The sequence below is a fragment of the Culicoides brevitarsis genome, chromosome 1, assembly GCF_036172545.1.
Source record: "Culicoides brevitarsis isolate CSIRO-B50_1 chromosome 1, AGI_CSIRO_Cbre_v1, whole genome shotgun sequence".
In the NCBI taxonomy this organism is placed as follows: Eukaryota; Metazoa; Arthropoda; class Insecta; order Diptera; family Ceratopogonidae; genus Culicoides; species Culicoides brevitarsis.
The window spans coordinates 1,879,568-1,896,119 of NC_087085.1; the positions used below are offsets into that span (position 1 = coordinate 1,879,568).

The window sequence follows — 16,552 nt, forward strand, 5'->3', positions numbered from 1 at the left end:
TAAATTAAATTTAAATAAAATAAAATTATTATTTAATTAATTAGAATTAAATTATAGAATAAATTAATTTTAAATTACAAAATATTATATATAAAAAAAATAAAAAATTTGAAATTAAAAAAAAATAATTTATTTTGATTTAATTATTTAAAAATTAAAGTTATTAAAATAATTAATTTTAAACTATTTTATTAATTAAATTTAATTATTTTTTTAAATTAAAATTAAATTAGGTATATTTAATTTAAATAAAATTTTATTAAAATATTTTTTTTTAAAAATTAAAATAAGCAAAAACACGCTTTTGTCAAAAATTTCAATTTCTGACAACTTTTAAGACACTTCCGTCAATTACGACACACAAAAGTACAAACATTCTTCACTTCAAATCAAAAGTTCAGCATTTAATTTACATAAAACTCAATTAAAAATCATGGCGACAGATTTACTTGGATACGCTTATGCCGCAACTGTTGCTGCTGGCGGCGTAATGGGCTATGCTAAAGCTGGTTTGTCTTGAAAATCCTCAAATTTTCACTTTTTTCACAAAAATTCTCTTCTCAGGTTCAATTCCATCACTCGCAGCGGGTCTCACATTCGGCGTTATTCTCGGCGTTGGCGCTTATTACACCTCCCAATCGCCTCCAAAGCCTCTTTTGCAACTGGGAACTGCCGCTGTGCTCGGCGGAGTGATGGGAATGCGCTTTGCTCGCTCCGGAAAATTGATGCCTGCGGGCTTAATTGCTGGAATTTCAGCTGCGATGCTCATTCGGGGACTTGTTGTGTATCAAAGATATTTGCCGATCGTCGGAAAGAACTAAAAAAAGCATTTTGGGGATAAATTTTTTTGTCAAAGTTGATTTTTAGGTGTCAGGTTTTTCATTTTTTCTTATTTTTTAATAAAAAATAAACAATTTTCGTACAAATTAGTATCCAAGTTTTTCGTTTAGGGCAGTTATTCCGCTGCCATCTTGCTGTTCGGGAGGCACCCATTTCGAAACTTTGTCTTCTTCCTCATATTCGATGGAGTCGTCGATGTCAACGTTGTACCTGAGACGATTTTTGCTCTTGATTCGAGGTTTTTTATGCTTTTTGTTGCTCGTTGTTGACTCGGAAGTTGATTCTTCTTCCATTTTTGATGGAATTTCGGGTTTTTCAGGCAATTTTGAGGGTCCCAAGACTCGTTTGGGCTCTTTTTCCTTTGAAATTCGGGATTTTGGGGGATCATAATCGACTTTCGTGACTTCTTTTGGACTTTTTTCATTTATTTTTGGCTCGTCAGGTGTTTGAACTTCCATTTTTTCGCCAATTTCTTGACTTTTCGTGTTTGAATTAGGATTTTTTGTTGTTTCTGATGGTTTTTGAACGATATTTAGTCGATCGTTTTTCAAAACACTGCTGAATTTTCCTCTTTTTCCGATCATTGGCATGATTTTTTGTTTGATTTCTGTTTCTTCTGAGGATTTTTGTGGATTTAGAGCCGGAAGATCATAGGGTTTTGCAATTTTTAGTAATTTTTGAAGTTGAATATGGTCGTTTTTCAGCTCTTTTTGCTTGATATACAACTTTCGGATCTCTAATTTGTCCAAAGGTTTGTCCTCGTTCTTCAAATTTTTCAAATAATCATCCAAATCTTCATCTCCGCCGTCTTTTTGCTTCTTTTGCTTCGCATGATACTCTTCCAAAGTCCTCTCAATATCCGATAATTTCTCCAAAAGCTCCGTTTCTTGCTTCAAAAGTCCCTCGTAGTCGACTACAGTCTCAATTTTACTTTGTTCCTTCCGCGCCCTCTTTTGTTCAGCTTGTCCCGTGCGATCCAAGAAGTCATCTTCGTCGGAACTCGAATGTCGTCGTCTCGCAGCTCGCGGTTCATGTGTCGCTTGTCGCAGCAATCCCTGCCGATCTAAAATGCGACATGCCTCCAACGCTCCCTGAACGACACAATCTTTTTTCTTGCCTTTATGCTGAACTTCTGCAACTAAAGGACGTCCCAACTCATCATCGATGGGCAATTCAATGCGACACATAAACTGCCCCGGCGACATTTCGTCACAGCGGTACTCCAAATCGAATCCTTCGCGTTCAAACCATCCACGAAGCGTTTTTTTCGGATCGGCTAAGAAAAGTTCCTCGTTATTCGTTTGCGCGTAGGGATTTACGTTGAGATCTGGCTCGTCATCCGCATCGTCAGCCATTCCCCATGAAATTCCGGCTTCTTCTTTCTCTTTTTCCTTTTTTTCGCGTTCAAGACGCTCTTCTTCGACTTTTGCTTTGATCTCGTCTTCCATCGCTTTTCGTTTCGCTTTTAATTCGGTAATTGTGAGTTCAGATTCTTCATCTTCATCCTCTCGGGGGCCTTGAAAAATGCAAAATCTCGTACTCATGGCGAGTTTAAGCATGTAACCGACTTTGATTCGAACGTAAGTCTTCGGCGGGATGCGTTGTTTGTTTAAAAATGTCCCGTGAGTCGATCCGAGATCGTAAATGTACCAACCAGGCTCTGCTGAACTGCTATTTGGGGCGTTTTCATCGGGAGTTTCGTCTTTTGGAGTGGCTTTGTACTGTAAAACGGCGTGATATCCTACAAAAAATTTAAATTTTTGGTTAAAAATATTTTTAAAAAAAATTTTTTGACCTAAAATTAGAAAAAATCTTACTTGAAATGCTCGGATGTAACATCACAAGGTCAGAATTGTCAGCTCTTCCCATTATCCAATGACTTCGAGTTTGTAAATCCTTGATATTGTCAACTATTGCGCCTCCTTTCAGCACTTCCATGCCGTATTCGTTGTCAGGACTGGGTTTTCCTGCCCATTTTGGTTCCGTGTAGTTTGCTGATTGAGAAATTGCCGGAGGATTTGAAGCGGGAACGTCTTTTTCTTCTGATTTTGTGTCATCTTTTGTCTTTTCTTGTACTTTTGGAGGTTCAGGAGCGACAAAAACTTCCTTTTCTGTTGGTTTTCCCTCATTTTTGGGCTTTGACGGAGCGGAGGGAAGCTTAAAAACGTTTTCTTCCATAATTTTTGTTTAGTTCTTAAACGTTTTTCGAACAATAACAAACTTTGACAGTAAATAGTGAGTTGCCAAGGATGGAAAAATTAAAAAAAATGTTTCCGATTTTATCGATTTTAAATTTTTTGATAAATTTTTAGAATGAAAAAATGTAAAATTTAAGAAATTATTTAAATTTTTGTACATTTTTTTTACAAATTTTATAAAAATTAAATAAAATTTAAATTAAAAAAGTCAAATTAAAATTAAATAATAATTTTATTTTAGTTAAAATTAAATTAAATTAAAAAATTCGTCTTAAAAAAATAAAATTAAAGTTAAATCAAAATTAAATTTAAATTATATTAAATAAAATTAAATAACTTTATTAAATTTTTAGTTAAAAATAATTTTTTTTATCAAATAAATTTTATTTTTTTTTAAACGAAAATTTTTAAAAATTTTCGTTCAAAAGTCAAAATTTTTCTATAATTTTTAAGTAAAAAATTAAATAATTTTTTTTCAAATAAATTCTTTTAATTTTTTTTACAAAAAAAGGTAAAATTTTTAAAAATTTAAATTTTCTTTAAAAAAAAAAAATAAATTTCAATTAGTTTTTTTTATATTTCAAAAAATTTGTGAAATTGAAAACATTTTTTATAATTGTAACGTCCTAATTTTGTCATTCCTCAAGTCGCTCATTTAAATTTCACAACAAATTCATAGTAAAAACAGTTTTAAGCAAATTAAAAAAATAAAAAATAATTCACAGTGAAAATTCTATGCAAGAAATGCAAAATGAGCGAAAAGATGCCCGTGACAATCCTGCAAGAGCATTGCGTTCAACGGAAGGTTCTTGTCCCATTTTACGAGGATTTGGGCGAACAACTCTCGGAAAACTCAAAAATCTTCCGTAGTCGCGTTTCAGCGCTCGGATTAAGTGCCGAAGGAATCGGACTCAACAAGAAAAATGCAAAACATTCCGCCGCTGCGGCTTTACTCGAAAAGTTGGGCATCAAAACGCGGTACGTGAACGACGTCGAAGAAGAAAAATCCAACGCGGTGCTTCGTCTTTTCGATATGTGCATCGAACGAAACTGGCCTCTTGCGAAATTCGAACAAATTCAAGCTTCCGGACCTTCTCACTGCCCCGAATTCACGTGTCGTTGCACTTTATCAACCATCGTGCGTGAAGCTACTGCCCCCAAGAAGAAAGATGCCAAACAAAAAGCCGCCGTTTTAATCCTGCAGGTCATTCAGGAGATGAATATGCTCGATTTGGACAAACTTAAAATCGTCGAGATGCGAGATGCGATGGATGAAGAAGACGAAAACGAGGAACATGTCATCAAAACGTATCGAGACTACAAAAAATCGGATGTCAAGAAGACGTTGGGCGTGAAATTGTGCGATCGTCACAAGTTTTTCGCGAATCTCGATCCGGTGAAAGTTGCGGAAGCCAAAAGATGTTTAGCTGATAATTTGTTGTCGGATGAAAATAAGATCGAGGAAATGTGTCACGCGTTGAAATTGAAGTTTGAGATAAAAGATGTGCCTTCGACAGGAGCTCCCATGATGGCCTTCGAGCTCGATAATGACAGTTACGATTGTTACTTTGTGGCGTTCAAAGACGTCTTTTGGAAGAAGCTCATTGAATATTTTGATGAAATGTTGAATTAACAAGGTTCCTTAATAATTTTAATTAAATTTTGTAAAAAAATTAAAAATAAAAAATTACATGAAAATTTTTGTTTCACTGAATGTATGGAAAAAAATATTTTTTTTAATTGAAAATTAAATTAAACATTTAATTTTTTTTATAAATTAAAAAATCATTTAAAAAAAAAATTTGACAAAAATAATTAATTAAAAAAAATTTTAAATTTTTTATCAAAAAATAAAATATAAATTTAATTCAGTAATTTTTACGTCAAAAATATTTTTTAATAATTTTTTTTAACATTTAACAATAACATTTTTAATTTAAAACATTTTTATTATTTTTTTGAAAATTAATGACGTCATAATTTTTATTAAAAATTTTATTTAATTTTTAAATTATTTTAGTCAATATGAAAAATTTAAAAATTGCTAAAAAAATACTTTGTAAGCCAAAATTATTAAAAGAATTTATTAAAAATATCAAAAATTGTTATAAATTAATTAATATTTTTTTTTCATTTCACATAAATGAAATTTCATATGTAATTCTCGAATTTTTTTTTAATATTTTTTTACGATTTTTTTATAATTTTAAGAGAAAAAAAAATAATTATTTAAAAAATTTAAAAAAAAAATAAATTATAAAAAAAAATTATTTCATAAAGTGATAAAAAATTATGTTTATTTTAATTAAATTAATTAATTTAATTATAAAAAAATTAAATTAAAAATTATTAAAAATTAAAATTTAATTTTTTTATTTAAAAAAAAATTTTTTAGGTAATTATAAAAAATAATTTAATTTTAATTTAATTAATTTTATTTTTTTTTTTTTTAATTATTTTTTTTTTTTATAATTTTAAAAAATAATTCTCACTAAATAAATTCCAATCAGACAAAAAGTGCCCATTGTTGATATAAACAAGAAATAAACAAAAACCACTCAGTCAGCATATTATGAGTGACGTGTCTTGACATAATACTGCTCTTTGTGTGCAGTTTTTTAGTTATTTCATAACTTTCTTGATCATTTCAAATCATAATCGGATCGGCGATAACAGCGATGACTCAGACATTTTGCGAAAACAGCAAAAATTAGTTGTAAAAGTGACGTCTTTGTGTAAAAAACCTCAAAAAAATTGTAAAAAATGACAGAAAAAAATTGTGTATCACTCTTGCAAGAGTTTTGTGCCCGAAATAAGCACCAACCGCCATCGTACAAAGAGCTCCCGATCGAACGATGTCCCGGAAATACGACAAAATTCACGTTTAAAGTCCAGATTTGCATTTCCGGAGAGAGTTTTGAAGCAACAGGTATTAAAAAAATTATTTTTTATTAATTTTTTTTGACATTTTAAGTTTTTTTCAAGGATTTGGCTTGACAAAAAAGATTGCGAAACAAAATGCAGCTACTTCGTTGTGTGAACAGCTTGGATTATGTGCAAATAATGACGAATCTGGCATTTTTGAGGGTTCTCTGTGTTCTTCCTTCGGCGATTTGAGTCTCGTTACACCCGAAAAGACGCCGGTTTCAGTTTTAAACGAGTTTTGTGCCAAAAATAAAGTAATCGCTCCTTACTATGAAGAGTCCGAAGGTCATGGATCGCCTCGAAAGTTCAATTGTAAAGCTGTTTTACGCTTCCAGGGACAAGAAAAAGCAGCTTCCGGTACGGGATCCAACAAAAAACTCGCAAAACAGGACGCAGCTCGTTCGTTACTCGACGTTCTCGGCATAAAATTCGACTGGAACGAAGAAATTGAGCAAGATATGGTGTCACTTTTGCAACTTTTGTGCGCAAATCGAGGATATTTCACGCCCAGCTACGAAGATGTCGATCAAACGGGTCCCTCTCACTGCCCCGAATTCACGATGCGATGCAAAATTGGTCCTTTAGAGCAAAAGGCAAAAGCTCTCTCCAAAAAACTCGCGAAACAAAAAGTCGCCAAGGAAATGCTCAAACTGATCGACGAGTCTCCGGAAAGCATTCAAGCGAGTCTTGTGATGAAAAAAGTCGAACACTTTATTGCCGAAGAGAAAATCGATAATGCGGATGTCGATCGAACTTATCGTCGTTATCGAGATTCTTCGAACAAAGATGTCGACGGGAGCCAATTGGGAGATCGTCATGAATTTTTTGTGAAACGTTTGGATGCAATTCGTCTCAATAATGCGCGTCGCGAATTTATTTCGTTCAAAAAACACAGGACTTTGCAGGAAAAAGTCGAGAAAACTTTGGAAGCCGCAGGTCTGGCATATAAAGTAAACCGAATTCAGAGCTTGGGCGAGCCAATGTTTGAATTTGAAATTAAAAATATCAAGAAGGATTGTTATTTGATTGCGTTCAAGGACGAATTGTGGTTCCAAATTACTGATTATTTAATTGTGATGTTGAGTATTCCAATAACTCTTAAAGAGACCGTCGAAACTTTGTTGTAATTTTTTTAGTGATCAAGTCTTTATGTGATAAATGATCGAATTTTTTAGAAAAATCAAATTTTTTAAAGAAAAAATCAAAGCCTTCTTTATGAAAATAATTTTTAATAGATTCAACGAAATTTTTAAAACTCAAAGCCTTCTAAATGTTCAAAAAATAAAATAATTTTAAATTATTTTGATATAAAATTTAAATTTAAAAAAAATTAAATTTAAAAAAAATCAAAATTAGAATAAAATTAAATTAAATTAAATAAATTTAAAAAAAATATGCTCAAAATATTTTAATTTAAATAATAAATAAAGCCTTCTTTTATAAAAAAATTAAAAATCAATTTTTTTCTTAAATATTAAATTTTTATTTCATGATTTTTTTAATTTTTTTTTTAATGTAAAATTTTACTCATTTTTTATTATTTATTATTTTTTGCATACAATTGTACAAACTAAGCCTTACTCTAATTAAAATAATAAAATCAAACAAAAAAAAAAAAGATTAAAATGAGACAAAAATTACCAAAAAATTTAAATTCTACGATTATAATTTTTATTTACAAATAATTATTTTATTTTTTTTTTATCTTTATAAAATATGTAGTAAAAGGTAACTTAAATACGTCCTTAAATAAAAACCCTTAAAAAATTAAATTAAATTTAATAAAAATCATTCGAACAATTTATTTTTTTTTATAAATTACTTGTTGTGATGTAAAATTAATAAATAAAAAATTTTCACTGAATTATTTTTTTTTAATATTATTTTTATGAATTGCAAGGAAAATCGACTTTGAGCAAGTGTGGCAGTAAACAAAAAAAAAATTAAGGAAATTAATGCGGGAAGAATCTCGGTGGAAAAAGGCAGTTGATATCGTTTAAAGAGACAATTTAAAAGAAAAAAATTGACGAGACTGCGAGAATTTGGTCTCGAATGTTTTTTTTAGTAGGAATTTATCACGAGCCAAGTTTTTTTTAAAAGGATTTTATTTACATTTTTTTTTTCTGCGGATTTTGTTGTTGGTTGGAGTTAATGTTGAATTTAACAAAAATCTTAATGGTAAAAGTAAAAAAATCATTTAAAAAAAAAAAAATTAGAAAATTTTTAGAAATAAAAAAATTCTTTAATTTGCTTGAAAATTAAATTTATATTAAAATAATTTAATTAAAATAATTAAATTAAAAAATTTTATTAAACAAATTTAATTAAAAAATTTTATTAAAAAATTTTATTAAAACATTAAATTAAAATAATTTTATTAAAATAATGTAATTAAAAAAAAATTATTTAAAAAATTAAATTAAAAAAAATTATTAAAAAATTTTAATTAAAAAAATTTAATTTTTTTATTGAAAATAATTTTAAAAATTTACCCGTTAACTATTTTTGTTAAATTTCCATCATTCTCCAATTTTACAACATTTTATTTTTAATCAAATTCATCATTCACTCTGTCAATTTCATGCATTCTTATAACTTTTTATACTTAAAACTAATTTAAATTTATTTTTAACATTATTATTCATTTTTAGTTGATATATTTTAATTTTTATGGTAAAACTGAATATATCAAAAGGCAAGCAAGAAACATTAATGGCCTTTATTTCAAAGAACGTTTGTTCTTTTTTGTTGAAAGAAATGCCAAACTTACACTAAAATTTTTTTTTTCTTTTATATAAATTTATGAGATTTTATTTTTTTTAAATTCAACCAGATTTAATTTTTTGCTTTTCCTCCTTTTAATTTTTTTTTCTACAACATCTAAATTTTTTTAATATTTTTTTTTCATAACATTTTTATCACAAGATATTTTTTTCTTAATTTTTGAATGAAATTGAATTGGTAACGCATTTCGAGACTAAAAAACATAAAAAAATAGTTATTAAAAAAATGGCTTGTCATTTCTGCTGATGAAAAACTTCTTCGGCATTGGACTTCGGATGGTAACGATGTTGTATTTTTTTTAGTTATTGTTATTCTTTTTACCACTGAAAATGTCATGAAATAAAAAATAAATAATTTTTTTAATTAAAAAAATATTCTTCGATGAAAAAAATTTGTGGAAATTGGGGGAAGTAAAGTAGAAAGAGATCAGGAAAGTGAGAGAAATCAGTAAAAAAGTAACTAAAAACAGATTTTTACAACAAAAAAAAAATAATTAGTAGGAAAAATTTGTGTACGGAAACTATGTGCAAGAAACAGAAAATCAGGGGAAAGTGTAATAAAAAAAGTGTAAAAAAAATGTTAAAAAAATAAGAAAAATTATTTAAAAACCGATTTTTTATTTAAATTTTAATAACGAAATACCTCCAGATGAGATGAGGTGAAGAAGTTGCGGCTGAAAAAAGGTTTAAATAGGTTAAAAGCCAAGTAAAAATAAATAAAATAAAATTAAATTTAAAGCTAAAAAAATAAAGTGCATGTTTTAGAGTGCATTTTTTTGTTCTGTACAGTTTTTTTTTGAGCGAGGTGCGTATTTACAAGAAGCAAACGAAGGTAGATGGAAAATTGCGAACAGTCAACAGAACGAACAGATTTGAGGTTTCTCCTTTTGCAGAGTGTTGAATCGAAGACAAGTAATGGAAAAATATTTTTTAAAGGATTTTTTTTTAAAAAAGGATTTGAAGCGATTAATTTTAAATATTTCAATTTTGAAAGTTAAATTAAAAATTAATTACAAATAAAAAAATATTTAAATAAAAAAAAATAATTAAAAAAATTATTTTTTGAAAAAATTTAAAAAAATTAAAAAAAATAAAAAAAAAAATTTTCAAAAAAAAAAAAAAAAAATATATATATAAAAAAAAAAAATAAATTAAAAAAAAATAATAATTGGAAATTAATTAATTAAAAAAATTTTAATTTAATAAAAAAATAATTTTTAATTAATTCTAACAAAATGTTAAAAATTTACAAAAATTTTAATTAATTATTTTTTTTAATTTAAAAAAAAATTTAAAATAATTTTTAATTTAATTTTAATTTAATTAAAATTTTTTGAAGTAATTAAATTAATTCGCTTAAAAAAGGATTTTTTTGAGGAAAAAAAAGGATAAAGGAGAGGAAAATGGATTTTTTCCATTACTCAGCCAACCAAAAGATCACAGTAGAGTTTCGTAGAAGAGTTCAGTTGAGAGTTGAGAGACTTTTAGTCTTACCATGGCAAAAAACAACAAACAATTCGAGGCAGAAAAACAGCTTGACCAAAAACTTTCCGGTGAACTACGTCAAATCTTAGGTTAATAAGAATTTTTAAAAACAAAAATTTAACAAAAACAATTTTTTTCTAAAAATTAACTGAGGGGTGGTTAGAATTTCTGTGTATCAAAACGTGCAAATTGCTCTCTAAAGATTATTTTTCTTCTTGTACGAAGCAATTTGATTGAAATACACATCAAATACTGATTTGTATGTTGATGCCTTGATATTCGCGTACGGCTTTCGCGTGCTCGCCGCATCTGAATCCAGATTTTTCGGCGCTGCCGTTCGCGTTTTGTAATAAATCCAGTCATAAGGACTCACAGTTGTCGTTCGGTGAAACGCAAATTTCGTACTGAATGTCGTGCGTTGCGTCGTGGATTTATTGCGATGCCACGACCAAGGATTTCGCGTCGTAGTTTCACCGTGCTTTTGGAAAGTATTGTGATACGCGTTGTTGAAGTAGTAATTTTTCGTCGTTTTTGATGTTGCGGGTGCCTGGGTCGTGATTGTTGTGCGGGGAGTTGTTGTTGTCGTGAGTTTTGTTGTTGCGAGCGCCGTCGTGTACCGATCCACGTCACTATCATCCTTATAACTATTATAATATCCATGTCTAAAGTTAGATTAACGGGAAGGGAGGAACGAATTTTTTTTAAGGGAATTTATTAATTTTGTTTTTTTTTGGGTTTTAGGATGCTTCAAATTTATTTTAATATTTTTTTAAATTTTTATAAAAAAAAATAAATATTTAATTAACTTTAATTTGAAAAAATAATGAAATTAAATTTCTTTTTATCAATTTTTCAAATTAAATTAAATAAATTTAGTTTAAAAATAAATTAATTTTTTGTTTATTTTTTTTTTATTAAAAAAATAATTTTATTTGATTTAAAAATATTAAAAAAAATATTTTTAATAGTATTTATTAAATAAAATTAAATAAAAAATTAAATTTAATAAAAAATATTAATTAATTTAAATTTAATTAATTTTTTAATCTAAAAATTGATTTTAATTATTTATTTTAATTTAAAAAAAAATATAAAAAAAATATTTTAATTTAAATTTTAATTTAAAAAAAATTAAAATAGGTAAATAATTTTTTAATCATTATTTTTTTTATTAAAAAATTTATTAATTTTTTTTATTAAAAAATAATTTATTTTGATTTTAAAAAATTAAAAATATTTTTTATATTTTTTTTTAATTAAAAAAAATAATTTAATTTAATTTAAAAAAATAAATTTAAATTAATTATTTTCAAATTAAAAATTTTTAAATAATTTTTTTTATCTAATTTTGAATTTTTAAAATAATTTAATTTTATTTTAAGAAATAAAAATTAAATTTTTATAATTTTAAAATTAAAATAAATTTGCATCATCCCAAAATCATCTAAATTTACAATATGAAATGATAAGTGTTAATGTTAGTAATAAAAAAAAAACGTTAATTTTATATACAAACAATTAAAATAGAATTTTTAGACAGCTTCTTTGCTGCGTTTTATTGAGTATTGAGTATTGTGGCATTCAAAACTTAGTTCTATCAAATAAAATTTGTGAAAAAAATTATTCTAAGTGCTTAACTTACATGGCCTTAAATACTAAATTTGCTTTTGATTAATTACTAAAACTATTATAATACAAATTTATAAAATAAAATTAGTGGATAGGAAAGATTTCTTTTGTTCTCAAACACCAAAAACTTGGAAATTTTGAAAAATTTAACAAAAAATCGGAAGAAAAATCCGAAATTATGCTAAAATTTAGAAATTTTTAAAAAAGCCAAAAAATATTTTTTGATTAAAAACAGGAAAAATTAATCGACTGAGTATTAAAAGTCGATTTGTATACAAGAGAATCACATAAAATATACAATTTAGTACTATAGAGTGACAAAAAACAACCAAAAAGTTAAATTTTTATACAAAAAAAATATTGCACAGTTCTTGATGTGTTTAATTTTTAATAAAATGTGTGATGGAATTGTGTTTTTGTGTGTTTTTTGTTCAAATTTTTGCATTGCTTGTGTCTTGTGTGTGTTTAAAAAAATATTTTTTCTGTTTTTTTTTTTTTGAATACTGAATCTCTTATGAAAAAAGGGCTATTTCCCGTATTTTCGTACGTACTTTTGACTGTTGTAAGCATTCGGGCTGGCATAGGAAGGTGTATGTTGCGAATAATCGGGGATAATATTTTCGTGTTCAGCGACGCATCGACCATCCATGCAATGCTAAAAAACAAAAAAAAATTATTTCAACTTTTTCAATGGAAAAAATGCAAAAATACTTACCTGCCCATCGCCGCACGATGAGCCTTCAGCAGCAGGACGATACGCAACGCAATAACCGCTTGCCGAATCGAAGCAGAAAAGTTGCGCGCAAACACGTTCGTCTTTGAAACAAGCGGAAGTTCCGCGATCTCGTCGACATTGCGCATCGAGAGACAATAAAGTGCCCGGCAAAGCACGTCCCAAAGCTTCATCTTCGTGCGGAGCGTTGTGAAGACAACTTGCTGTGTCGCCGCTGAAGGAAAAATTCATGATTTTAATGAAAAATTTGAGAAAAGAGGGACTTACTTTAGGAAATGATGGAAACTTTGAACACTGCAAGGGGACCATCGGAAGCCTCGATCTGTGTGTCGCAAATCGCTCATGATGTACCCGTCTTCCCAACGACATTTCTCGGCGCCGGGACCTCCCAAGTAGCTTGGCGGGGGCGAACCATCGTGAACGGCACCCAATCTGAAAGCGAAAAATTTATTAAAAATTATTTTAAATTAATTAATTAAAATTTAAATTAAATTAATTAAAATTTAATTAATTAAAATAAAAAATTTAATTTAATTTAAAAATAATTTTTAAAAAAAAAAAAAAAATTTAAAATATTTTTTTAAATTAAAAATTATTTTATTAAAATTATTTTTAAAATTAATTAAAAAAATAAATTTTTATTATTATTTTTTTAATTTTAAAAATTTTCATTTTTAATCTAAATAAATATTTTTTTTTATTTAAAAAATTTTTTAAAAATTAATTAATAAATTAATTTTTTAATTAAAAAATTTTTTATAAAATAAAATTAAATAAAACTAATTATTTAAATTTTTTTTTATTAAAATAAAAATTTTAAAAATAATTTTTAAAACTTTCAAAATAATTGATTAAAAATTTATTAATTTAAATTATTTAATTAAGTAAAATTAATTAAAAAATTATTTGTTTTTATCAAAAATTTAAAAACTTACAAATGCCCAACTTCATGAGCAGCAACAATAATTCCGCTGAAACCGCCTGTATCTTCAATGATGGCAACAGAGTTGACTTTTTCCAAGCGTTTGTTTACGACACATGCTCCTCCAACATATGCGAATCCTGATAAAATACAAAAATTATTAAATTTGTGATTTTTTATGAAATTTTTTGAAAAATATTTACAAAATTGTCTGTTTTTACAAGTTTTAATTAATTTTAAAATTTTATAATTTTTTTAAAATAATATTTAATTCTAATTTTTATGAATTAATTAATTTATTTAATTTTAATTTATTTTTTATATGAATTTAATTTTAATTATTTAAATTAATAAGTTTTTAATATTTTCGAAAATTATAAAAAAAATATGAAAAAATTATAAAAACTTGTAAAAACAGACAAAAAATAATATTTACAAAATATTTACAATGAAAATTAGTTGAAAACCCCCATAAATTATTCCCGAAAATTGTTAGTACCAAAGATTTTGTGAAAAAATAAAATTAGAAAAAAACCATGCATGCAAAATATATACAAATTTCGTATCCAAGTGTTCAAAAAATGTGTAAAAATCTAAAAAAGTTTTGTGTGAAGAAAATGACCAGGCGTCGTCATCTTTCGGTCATAAAAGGAGCTAAAATTAGAATTTTAAAGATTTTCAGTAGAAACTATTCTAAAATAAAAGGAAATTTGGTGCAAAAGTGAAGGAAAAAGTCATTCATTCATTGCTTTACATTCAAAAAAGGTGATTTTTGCTGTTTTGAACTCACAGGACAGCTGTGAGAAAGAAGTGTTTCGAGTGTAGAAAAATGATAGAATTGCACATTTAGAGAAAATTTTGTGTGAGAAGACATGAAAGAACATCACAACGAAGGATTTCCTTCTGAAACTTGTGACTTTTTACGACTATTACCTGCGGTACCCCGATTACATGCATCATTCGCATACTGTCTTCTACACATATCAAGTCTGAAATGACGGACAAAAAAAAAAGCTCGTGATGAAAAAGGAAATGTGTGCACTCGCTGTGTGTGTTTCTCGTGTTTTTTCTGTGTTTTCGGAGAAGGAGGAGGGAAATGTTGCCGTCATTCATCGTTATGTTTTTGCTTTCGCCGCTCTTTGATGTGTTTTTTTGCTCCAATTATTGACGTAATGTCAATTTAAGTCAAGCCCATTAAAAAATCCGTCGATAAAATCTTGGTTAGTAAAATTAATTCCTTAAATAGCAGCTACTGTGTGTTGTTTGATTATTATTTAAACTTAATACAAATTAAATATTACGTAACAAATTTATTAAAAAAATAATAATATCTACTACCATCATCATCATCGCAAAAAACAAACAAGAATTTCCTTGTAATTTATCTATTTTTCTATGTAAATGCGTGTAAAGTGTGAGAAACTGGTTATTGGATTATATGTGACGTACTTTGAGACACGAAGATGCAATTTTGTGTGACGATTTGGCATTGAAATTCATTTGAGCGCTTTTTTGATGAGAAATTTTAAAAATTTAAGGTGCTGAATTTGTTTTAATGTTTGCTGAATAAGGATTTAAACTTGCTGAATTAGAGTTTTTTCTTGTATTTGATAAGAAAGCATTTTATATTTCATAAAAATCATTTGCTGAATTAGTTTTCAGTTTTGCTGAATATAACATGAAATTCGCTGAATATGATTAAAATTAAATTTTTATTTAATTTTAATTTTTTTTTGTTTGATCAGTTTAATTTTGAGTAAATTTTAAAGCAAATTTAGTAATTTTTGATAAATCTTTTAATAAAATTTTGCTGAATATCTTCAACAATATTTTCTAACTTTTTATTTTTTTTACAAAAATTTATTTATTGGAATTTTTATACAATATAACAAAAAAAAAAACATCGTTGTGAAAATTTGCTAACTTTTTGCTCTATTTAATTCAATTAACTTGCTGAATATAACTAAAAATTTGCTGAATTCAACTAAAAATTTGCTGAATTCAATTTATTTTTTGTATTCTATATGAAAACATTCTAAATTTAGTAAAAATTATTTTTTGAATCGGTTTTCCGTTTTGCTGAATATAACATGAAATTTGCTGAATATGATTTTAATTAAATTTTTATATAAATTTAAATTTTTTTTTATTAAATCAGTTTAACTTTGAGTAAATTTTAATGCAAATTTGGTAATTTTTGATAAAAATGTTGAATTTTAATAACCGATCTTTAAATAAAATTTTGCTGAATATCTTCAAAATTCGCTGAATTAAAAATTTCTTTTATTTTCTTCTTAAATATGTTTAAAAAAATTTCTAAACCTAACTAAAAATTGTTGAATTGGATAAAAAAAATATGTTGAAGTTCAAAAAAATTTGTTGAATTGGTCTTTAAAGTTGCTGAATTTAAATTTGCAGAATTTGAATTATCTGAAATGTGCTGAATTGGAAGAATAAATTATTTTTATAATTTTTTTTTGCAAAATTTCTGACAAAAATCGAAAACTTTCATAGCAAAATTTCCCATAAAAATGCATTTCAATTACCATCATGACACACTTCAATTACATGTCTACCAGAATCTTGTCTAAACCAACCGTAAATCATATCAAATACCGACGCGTTGTTCAACATGTAGTACATGTGCCGTATATTCCAATAACCAATATATAAACTATCATCGATTTTCTTCCGCTTCCGCACACACGTGAGCACGATGCAAAAATGCAACAAAAAAAAACGTTGCTCGATCGCTTGCGTAACTTTTTCTTGCATTATTTTTGCGCATAAATACACGCAAAAACCTGATCTATCTCCGTTTGCCGAAGATAGGTTATGTCCGGTGTCTTTTCTTCTTTGTTTGCATTGAGCGCGCGCGAGACGAAGTGATACTAAATACCTACTAACATACTTGATTACTTTTACTTGATTGAAGTTTAATGTGCTGTTCGGATGATAATTTAATGTTTCTCACACTCGTGACGTCCGCAAAGAGTTATTTAATCATTTTGTCTTTCTTAACTACTACATGACTCGT

The 16,552-nt window shown here is 26.9% G+C and overlaps 5 protein-coding genes across 10 annotated transcripts in view; 3 read left to right on the forward strand and 2 right to left on the reverse strand.

Annotated features, from left to right (window-relative positions):
* The window catches only part of LOC134827893 (homologous-pairing protein 2 homolog), a 43,366-nt gene that overhangs the window by 19,725 nt on the left and 7,089 nt on the right, over positions 1-16,552 (forward strand). Inside the window, exon 2 of one of the 3 annotated variants that reach the window (XM_063840762.1) lies at positions 3,764-4,723. The exons of the other annotated variants lie outside the window; for them this stretch is intronic. Coding sequence (XP_063696832.1) covers positions 3,764-4,671 — 908 coding nt within the window. The 3' untranslated portion in view covers positions 4,672-4,723. Of the gene's footprint in view, positions 1-3,763; positions 4,724-16,552 lie in introns of those variants that run through there. 3 annotated transcript variants of the gene reach the window in all.
* LOC134834720 (transmembrane protein 14 homolog) lies at positions 353-929 on the forward strand. The gene is made up of 2 exons (XM_063849476.1): positions 353-509; positions 565-929. Exons 1-2 carry the CDS (start codon positions 434-436, stop codon positions 819-821), a joined length of 333 nt encoding a protein of 110 aa, XP_063705546.1. The 5' UTR covers positions 353-433; the 3' UTR covers positions 822-929.
* LOC134834712 (kanadaptin) lies at positions 873-3,039 on the reverse strand. The gene is made up of 2 exons (XM_063849464.1): positions 2,658-3,039; positions 873-2,581 (listed from the first exon to the last, which is right to left on the reverse strand). The coding sequence occupies exons 1-2, from the start codon at positions 3,016-3,018 to the stop codon at positions 927-929; spliced, it is 2,016 nt and encodes a 671-aa protein (XP_063705534.1). The 5' UTR covers positions 3,019-3,039; the 3' UTR covers positions 873-926.
* Positions 5,658-7,271, forward strand: LOC134838276 (uncharacterized). 2 transcript variants are annotated; one of them, XM_063853773.1, is made up of 3 exons: positions 5,658-5,967; positions 6,024-7,098; positions 7,139-7,190. In XM_063853773.1, the coding sequence occupies exons 1-2, from the start codon at positions 5,802-5,804 to the stop codon at positions 7,088-7,090; spliced, it is 1,233 nt and encodes a 410-aa protein (XP_063709843.1). In that variant the 5' UTR covers positions 5,658-5,801; the 3' UTR covers positions 7,091-7,098; positions 7,139-7,190. The 2 variants fall into 2 exon arrangements, with proteins under 2 accessions (XP_063709843.1, XP_063709842.1); XM_063853772.1 differs by having other exon boundaries at positions 6,024-7,271.
* LOC134827892 (A disintegrin and metalloproteinase with thrombospondin motifs like) overlaps positions 8,866-16,552 on the reverse strand; it is a 63,431-nt gene continuing 55,744 nt past the window's right edge. For 2 of the 3 annotated variants that reach the window (XM_063840759.1, XM_063840760.1), the window contains exons 9-15: positions 14,449-14,504; positions 13,529-13,655; positions 12,861-13,025; positions 12,576-12,807; positions 12,412-12,515; positions 10,241-10,893; positions 8,866-9,070 (exon numbers count right to left, since the gene is read on the reverse strand). In XM_063840759.1, coding sequence (XP_063696829.1) covers positions 10,428-10,893; positions 12,412-12,515; positions 12,576-12,807; positions 12,861-13,025; positions 13,529-13,655; positions 14,449-14,504 — 1,150 coding nt within the window. In that variant the 3' untranslated portion in view covers positions 8,866-9,070; positions 10,241-10,427. The remainder of the gene's footprint in view (positions 9,071-10,240; positions 10,894-12,411; positions 12,516-12,575; positions 12,808-12,860; positions 13,026-13,528; positions 13,656-14,448; positions 14,505-16,552) is intronic. The other variant, XM_063840761.1, reaches the window with a different exon arrangement.